The 8,459-nt window shown below is 34.0% G+C and overlaps 1 protein-coding gene across 2 annotated transcripts; it reads left to right on the plus strand.

The window, feature by feature from the left end:
• The first annotated feature begins 1,216 nt into the window (after positions 1–1,216).
• Positions 1,217–7,329, plus strand: LOC107761872 (xylose isomerase). 2 transcript variants are annotated; one of them, XM_016580163.2, is made up of 21 exons: positions 1,217–1,349; positions 2,526–2,605; positions 2,842–2,952; positions 3,047–3,121; positions 3,202–3,331; positions 3,428–3,519; positions 3,753–3,803; positions 3,986–4,062; positions 4,143–4,197; positions 4,299–4,400; positions 4,637–4,688; positions 4,853–4,898; positions 4,980–5,035; positions 5,169–5,220; positions 5,350–5,429; positions 5,550–5,620; positions 5,730–5,770; positions 5,922–6,021; positions 6,268–6,339; positions 6,430–6,507; positions 7,128–7,329. In XM_016580163.2, the coding sequence occupies exons 2-21, from the start codon at positions 2,537–2,539 to the stop codon at positions 7,161–7,163; spliced, it is 1,446 nt and encodes a 481-aa protein (XP_016435649.1). In that variant the 5' UTR covers positions 1,217–1,349; positions 2,526–2,536; the 3' UTR covers positions 7,164–7,329. The 2 variants fall into 2 exon arrangements, with proteins under 2 accessions (XP_016435649.1, XP_075077452.1); XM_075221351.1 differs by lacking the exon at positions 1,217–1,349 and adding an exon at positions 2,244–2,302.
• Positions 7,330–8,459: the final 1,130 nt, after the last annotated feature.

An 8,459-nucleotide genomic window follows, 5' to 3' on the forward strand; every position in this document is an offset into this window, starting at 1 on the left:
TTAAAAATATCGGTCATATTTTGTTATAGTGTGAAGTTACATGTATTTTCTTGTAATTCTTTCATTTTTATACACCACACCAAACAATAGATAAGAAATAATATATGCATAACTAATGCTTGCATTACTAACCCATGCATTACTAATACACATATTCTGCATTATTCTTATACACCCTACCAAACGACCCCTACACCTATTCCGCTTTCACACAATGGTTAAAATCCCCCAATCCATTGAAGCACTGACGGAGCCACATGCACCTAAGGGATAGTAATCGACACCCGTTCATCAAAAACATTACATTATTAAACTTGATAATTTTTTTAAATATGTATATATAATGGCATCCCTTCACTTCTTGATAAGTTTATTTTTTTATGTTTTGATTCCCCTTAATAAAAATCTTGGCTTCGCCACTGCATTGAAGGAGGGGTATGTTTAATCTATAGTAAGCCTTGATGAGTAATTTATGAAGAATTTTTACTCTTTTAATATAATTTGATCAATTATAGCAGATTGATTGCTAATTTATTACGTTGCCAACTCATAATCATGGACAATAACATCTACGTAATTGATTTTTCACACTATTGTGTATAAAAATTAAACCATAAAAATAAAAACTATCTATTAAATGAAACAAGAGGGATGACCATGCAATTTATCCTAAATATTGGATGCAAAAAGTAAACAAATAACAGAAATATCTAATCATCACAAAGGGAAGTTCAAAGTGACGCACGGATCGCAATATTTCTGGACGGAAATACCCCTAATGAAGCTACAAATATTTTCTCATTGTTTCATTTTATGTGCAAATTTTTAATTCACACAAAATTTTAAAAATTAAAAAAAATGCCAATATAAATTAAGTATATGTAAGGTGTTAAATTATCATTTAAATAAGTGATAATAAAAGTTTATATGTCTTTTTATTTTAATGATTAACAATGAAAATCTCAATAAATGACTTCAAAATAAAATAAAAATATTAGAAAATTTTCAAAAAAATATATATATCACATGAAAAATATTATGCAAGTTTAATTGGGATTTGGGGGGCAAGAGTTGGAAACACGTCATAAATACGTGTCAAAGTATATCTTTTAATACATTATCTAAATCAAAAACCTTAACTATTGCAAATCTAGTCCAAATTAAACAAATCAAATATTAATGGATAATTCGTAATATTTTTTTATTTCCTTTCCATATAAAATTACTTAAATATCCAGTACAGCTTTTTACTATATATATACTCTGTTGCTTGCATAGAATCGTGTGAAGCTAGAGTTTTGTTCTCTGTTGAATCGAAAATCCTTAAACACATCTCTAAATCTTTATTTGTAAGCTTTTTCTCTCTGTTATCATTTGTTATTATGCAGATTAAATTTTGAATTTTCTCCAAATTCCTTAAAAATTTGAAGTTTTTTTCCTTTTCTCATCATATTTTTGTGATTTTTGATTGGTTAAGGGTGCAAAGTTGCGATTTTTGGATTATTCTTGTTTAAATTGATGTTAGAATTTTCTTGAAATTGCTGAAAACTTTGAGTTTGTTTGTTTTTTTCTTTTATTTATCTGTTTTTAAATTTTTTGATTGGGTATGAGTGTGAAGTTCTGAAGTTGCTGAAAATTTTGAGTGTTTTTTTGTTTAGATTAAGGTTGAATTTTGTTGAAATTTTCTGAGAATCGTTTTTTTTTTTTTGTAATTTTTGATTGGCAATGGGTGCAAAGTTCTGATTTTCGGAGTATTTTTGTTTAGATTAAGGTTGAATTTTGTTGAAATTGCTGAGAATTAGATTTTTTGTCTTTTTTCTTTCTCTTTTTTTCTAATTTTTGATTGGTACTGGGTGCAAAGTTCTGATTTTCGGAGTATTTTTTGTTTAGATTGAGGTTGAAAAATTGCTGAGAATTAGATTTTTTTTTCTTATTCTATTTCTTTTTGTAATTTTTGATAGGTAATAGATGTAAAGTTCTGATTTTTGAAGTATCTTTGTTGAGATTAAGAAAGGGAATGAGTTGAAATTTTTTCTTTCTGATGATCTTGGTTTACTTGGAGATTGTTAGTACAACAAATGTTGTAAATATACAAAATTTAAGTGTTATAAGATTGGTGACTATGCAAATAAATGCTGCCATAAGTTACTTAAAATTTTCTGGAAATTGGACTACATTTTTATGGACTTTTAGATGGATATATGGGTATTGTTCTAATTATGTAGTTATTTTCTTCAGACTAATAAAGGGTATGGATGTAAAGTTCTGATTTTTGGAGTATCTTTGTTGAGATTACTAAAGGGTATGAGTTAATTTTCTTGTTTCTAGTGATCTTGGTTTACTTGGAGATTTTTAGTATATAAAATCTTATGATTTGGGAAGGGTACCCTTGACGTAATTGGTAAAGTTGCCTCCATGTGACTAGGAGGTCACGAGTTGTGAACTCTTTGAATTGTTGATATCAGTCGACTATTGGCTATTGTTTAGTGATTAATTGAGTTGTTTTATTTTCTTATGCATTGCAGGTTTGAAAAAGATGATAGAAAGGAATCTTGGAAAATGTTTGTTGCTCCTTCTTTGTTTAAATGCTGTCTCAAATATAGTGGTATGTGAACCTCCTTTCGCGCACCTTGGATATTTCTTTAGTATGATTTTCATGAGTGTACATTATGTATAAATATTTTGTGAATAGTCAACTCTTTCTATATATTTTTCATTATGTACATTGGTGTTATAGTCTATCGGAAACAACCTCTCTGCCTTTGCCGGATAGGGGTAAGGCTGCGTACACTGGGTTTTTTGTTGTTGTTGTTGTTTACATTGGTGTTATCCCCAATGCAGACTGCTGCTGCTCCACCAACTTGTCCTGCTGATATTGGTAGTGATTGTGGAAGTGATTCGGGTGAATGGGAAGGGGAGTTCTTCCCTGGAATTCCAAAAATTAAGTATGAGGTAAAAATAATATATACAGAATTCGCTTGTTTCTCCTTTGTTACAACAGTTCGAGTATATAATTTTTTCACTGAATTTTATTTGCTAATGTTAGGGTCCTTCTAGTAAGAATCCACTTTCCTTCAAATGGTACAATGCTGAGGAGGAAATTCTTGGCAAAAAGATGAAGGTCAGTTGTAAATCACTTGTTTTTTGGATTCTTCATGAATTCTATTTTATCTATACCTAAAATTTCTCTGTTAAATATAGGATTGGATGCGATTTAGCGTTGCGTTCTGGCATACGTTCCGTGGCACGGGAGCTGATCCATTTGGTGCTCCTACAAAGTTGTGGCCGTGGGAAGATGGTACCAATTCCCTGGCTATGGCCAAGAGAAGATGTGAGTTCATAAATTACCTTTTTTTCTTCCAATTTAGAAGCAACTCTAAGTAGCTTTTGACCAAAAACGTATTTCTCACGTTGTTACTAATTACAGTGAGAGCAAACTTTGAGTTCCTGGAGAAACTTGGAGTAGATAGATGGTGCTTCCATGATCGGGACATTGCTCCGGAGGGCAAAACCCTTGAGGTAAATCCCGGGTTGTCAAGTTTTTATTCTACACCTCGGACCTAGTAATATAGGCGATTGACGAAGCTCATGTCAATGGTTGAATCAGATATGTTTAATGTTCTTAAACATTTTCCCCAATTACGTCTAAATGCTAATGGATCTACCATTTTTCTCTGATCTTTTATAAGCATAAGTTTGTTTCTTACTCAACGAATTCAACATTAACTCAAAATATATGGTTTGTGTTATAGGAAACAAATGCAAACTTGGATGAAGTGGTGGCTCTTGCCAAAGAGCTTCAGGTAATATTTATTCACTTAACAGAAACTGTTTTGCGATCCCTTTTTGAATCAATTACTAGTTCATCTCATCATATTTCTAATGGTTCTGCTATGAAACATGTGATATTCAATTATGATTTTCTGTGTTAGCTTGATAGATTGACGTTTTATCTTTGAATGCTTCTCTCTGTGTGGATTTACAGGGAAATAAAATTCATCTTTTGTGGGGTACCGCTCAGTTGTTCCTCCAGCCTCGGTACATGCATGGTGCTGCCACTAGGTATGCATTTTAATGTAGTTGCCTTTGATTCATCCTCTTTATGAAAAGAGTCCTCACACTCGGGAAATGTTTAATTACAGCCCTGAATTAGGTGTATATGCATATGCTGCTGCTCAGGTCAAGAAAGCTCTGGAGGTTCGAACTTCCTCTTTCCTCTTTATGTGATTTTGTATTGTGAGATGTTATTGAAGTAGGAATTGCTTGACATGGTACTTTTGTGTGCTGTTCATTTTCAGGTTACACATTATCTTGGGGGAGAAAATTATGTCTTTTGGGGTGGTCGAGAAGGTTACCAAAGCCTCCTAAACACAGATATGGAAAGAGAGCTTGACCATATGGTGAGATTGCTACTTGCTTCATAAAAGTTACTTGCAAAACTCAGATATGTTAGTTTCACTTTTTTCTTCTTGTAAACAAGTTAATGAGGAAGTACAACTAGTGTTAACCTACACTAAATGTAATACGGACATTTGTAAACAACTCACTAAGGGTTTTGTTAAGAAACCCGAGATTCTTTGTTTTGTAAAAAGATTGCTTACCGTATTGAGAAGATGTGGTTTTTACCTCCTCACAGGCAAGATTCATGGAAGCTGCTGTCGCTTACAAAAAGAAGATTGGCTTCAATGGTATTTCAGCTCATCCTCTTCTAATATTGTAGAATTTACTTTTCTACCATGGAATTTAAACAATTTAGATAAAAGCATGAAACTAGCTGATTTGACATCTTGTAGCCCATCATTCTAATTTGTTTGTATGTTACCCTCACTTATTTTTTTAAATTTGATTCCAGGAACATTACTTATTGAACCAAAGCCTCAGGAGCCAACAAAACACCAGTACGTTTACTTTACGTGATGCATCTGCTTGGAATACGAACTCCTAAACTGTTGCCTAAATTACTTATTTTGTTACTCTAGGTATGATTGGGATGCTGCAACATCTGCTAATTTCTTGCGCAAATATGGACTTATAGGTACTTAATTCATTCGCTGTTTCCCGTCATAAGTGCATATTCTCCAAAGAAGTTGCATGTGAGCTTTGTTATTTCATTTTTGACTTTCGAATAAGAGGGGTGTCTTATGATTTCCCCTTTGAGTTTTCTGCAGGAGAGTTCAAATTAAACATCGAGTGCAACCATGCTACTTTGGCTGGTCACAGGTTTGTGCTTTTTCTCTTTCGTAAGCTCCTGTTTTGATTTCGTTCTCATTCTGCTGGTTTGGTTGGATTTGATCTTTTTAAGTATATGCCGACTTTTGCACCTTCTTACAACCACTTTGTATTCTGCAGCTGTCATCATGAGCTTGAAACAGCAAGAATTAATGGTTTGCTTGGTAACATTGACGCAAATACTGGCGATCCCCAAGTTGGTATGGTTACATGAATATATGAGAATACTTTTATTGAACATGTAAATGTATTCCCTTGTGGTTGCTGTAAATACCATGAGACTTCAAGTTATGAAAGCTTCCCCCCCCCCCCCGATGCAGGTTGGGACACAGATCAGTTTTTGATGGATGTCGCTGAAGCAACACTGGTGATGCAAACTGTTATTAAAAATGTCAGTACTTATACATATTCTGCTCAACTACTAGAAAATTCAAAAATTCAAATCAGTAAAAAATTCGTGTAATTCTTATTGTTTAACAGCTCATCTTTTGTTTGAACAGGGAGGATTGGCACCAGGAGGATTCAACTTTGATGCAAAACTGTTAGTTCCCTACTACTATTACGTTTCATTTTCCGCCAACAATAATTTGAATTTAATTATTTCCAAGGACAATGTATGTTGTGTTGTCGGTTATCAGAAATTTATAGTATTTTAAAGGGTTGGAGATGATGTTTTTTATCTGTCCTAATAGGCGGAGGGAGAGCACTGATGTTGAAGACCTATTTATTGCTCACATTGCCGGTATGGACACTCTAGCCCGTGGCCTAAGAAATGCTGCCAAGCTAATTGAGGTAATGTTCCTTTCTCAACTACTAACTAAATTTTGGCGAGAGTTACGCACTCATTTGTCAAATGGTACTTTTTTCCCCTTAAACTTTTCATTGTTTAATAAACCTTCAAGCAAAAGATTGAACCTATACTTAGGTCATTAATCTTTTTAACCGTCTAAACCTTGGACTTCCAATAGGTCAATCAACTAATATACCAAAGCAGATATGCGATAGTGTACCTAATTTTCCTTTTTTGTTTGCTAACAGGATGGCTCCTTAGGCGAGCTTGTCAGAAAGCGATATCAGAGTTTTGACACAGAGCTTGGTGCTGCAATTGAGGTATTGTTTTACTATCACCTTTTCGTTTTCAGTATGTTTTCCGTGTTTCATTCTCCTCTAATGTTTGCCAAACGATCTGTTCTCCAACAGGCTGGTAAGGCTGACTTTGAACTGCTCGAGAAGAAGGCGTTAGAATGGGGAGAACCTAAAGTTCCTTCTGGAAAACAGGTGAGGCCATTTTTAGTATATGGAATTCATAATTTCTGGCTATAGCTTTTTTGGTCATAATTATCTGCAAATACTGAAATTCAGTATTTGAAATACTGGCGAAATCTTGAAAAACATATTTTAGTAGTATTTCAAGTAAAATAATGCTTTTTCCCTCGTAGAACGTCAGACGCTTTTTCAAGTGAAATTAACATTCAAACGCAACAACTTTCAATATGCTTTTGAATTTTTAACATTACATACTTTTTCTTCTTAAACTTCAACCTAATATTGTCCGAACGTCTGGTTAGTGTTATTCATGAGTCGATATTCCCCATGTTTCGAATGATCGACCATTTCTGCTTCTCAACAGTTTGCAGTAATTGAAAAAAACTGTTTGAGGTTAATTTTCAAGTATATTTTTCACAATAGAATGCAATTGCAGTCAAACCTTGACCATTTTTGGTTGCTATAGTGAAGTGCTGTTATCGAGGATATACATTATAACATAATATAAAGATCGGTTCCGAGAAAAACTTGGCTTTTACTGGTTGTTATATAAGGATGTTATAGAGAGGTCTGACTGTACTAGCATTGAGTCTCTCTGTGATCTCACTTTAATTTTATTCAAAATTTTGCAGGAACTTGCGGAGATGATTTTTCAGTCAGCATTGTAGAAACCAGAATTTAGAACTTAGCATGGTAGTAAATAATTTGAGTAGAAAATAAAAAGGAAAGGCCAAGTGTAGCACCTTGGATATTTACTAGCTTGAGTTGTTACTTTTTTCAGTGTAATTACTCACTGGTTTTCCACTTAATTTTATGGAACTGATTATGCTGAAAGTTGAATTTTTACCATACTTTCATTATGTTTTACCTAGTTATACTTCCATCATGTGACCAGGAGATCACGGGTTCTAGTCCTATAAGTAAGGTTGCGCACAATAGATCTTTGTGGTTCGGAGACGTCCGACCTTTCTCCGGACCTCGAGTAATTTTAGATGACTATTATTTAGGGGATTAGTGAAGGGGACCTTTGGAGCATTAATAAAGTTGTCTTCGTGTGGTCTAAAGGTTACGGGTTCGAGCCTTGGCATAAACTGTCTACATAACACCCTTGGGATACGGCTTTGCACCTGACCCTACGTGAACGCGAGATGCGTTGTGCATTATCTTTTTTTATTAAGTGGATTACTAATGAACCTACTCAATCCTACGACATGCCCATCGGAAGTGTTTGTATCATCATGCTTTGGGAATATAGAAACTCTTGGTAAGGAGCGTTTTTCCTTTAAGTCTTATATAACGCGAATATAGAAACTCTCGGTAAGAAGCGTTTTTCCTTTAAGTCTTATATAACGCGAATCGATAGTTTATGGTTAATAGGAGCAGTAAAAGATCAAAATCCACCTCCTTCGGCAGGGTATTCATTATTACTTCTCCGTATTCTGATCTATATGACTCTCGAGCAGTGTAACCTATTGCTTTTTCATTTTGTCTGATTAGAACGTCTAGTAATATTTGACAATTTAAATTTGAATTAAATTTGAAATATTGAGTGCATATCTCGTATGACAAAACCAAATTTAGACAGAAATTATTGAACTTGCAAGCATTAAAATAACAATTACATCTAGCAATACTTTAGTAGGGAAAAGCGACATATGATACTACTTTTGGTGGCGACACACAAATATTACTTTTGGACCAGTGAAAAATGAAAACGGCGACGTAAAAATACTATCTTTTGTACTTTTAGGGTCGCCACTGAAGTGGCGGCACACATGTATTACTTTTGGTGGCGACTATCAGAGTCGCCACTGTAATGACGACATAAATCTTTTGTTGTATTTTTTGGGTCGCCACTGAAAATGGCGGCAGAAAAATACTATCTTTTGTGGCGACCTTGCCACCGAAAACAGCAGCATACAATTATTGTTGCATTATACATTCTCCGATGTGATTGTTTTTAT

Source organism: Nicotiana tabacum, chromosome 9 (assembly GCF_000715075.1).
Source record: "Nicotiana tabacum cultivar K326 chromosome 9, ASM71507v2, whole genome shotgun sequence".
Classification (NCBI taxonomy): domain Eukaryota; kingdom Viridiplantae; phylum Streptophyta; class Magnoliopsida; order Solanales; family Solanaceae; genus Nicotiana; species Nicotiana tabacum.

What these genes read in the sequence shown, in the direction of transcription:
- LOC107761872 (XM_016580163.2), top strand. Translation starts at nt 2,537, where the DNA reads ATGATAGAAAGGAATCTTGGAAAATGTTTGTTGCTCCTTCTTTGTTTA. An exon ending in ATGCTGTCTCAAATATAGTG is followed by an intron (nt 2,606 to 2,841) that starts GTATGTGAACCT and finishes TCCCCAATGCAG; the next exon opens with ACTGCTGCTGCTCCACCAAC. An exon ending in AGGTCAAGAAAGCTCTGGAG is followed by an intron (nt 4,198 to 4,298) that starts GTTCGAACTTCC and finishes GTTCATTTTCAG; the next exon opens with GTTACACATTATCTTGGGGG.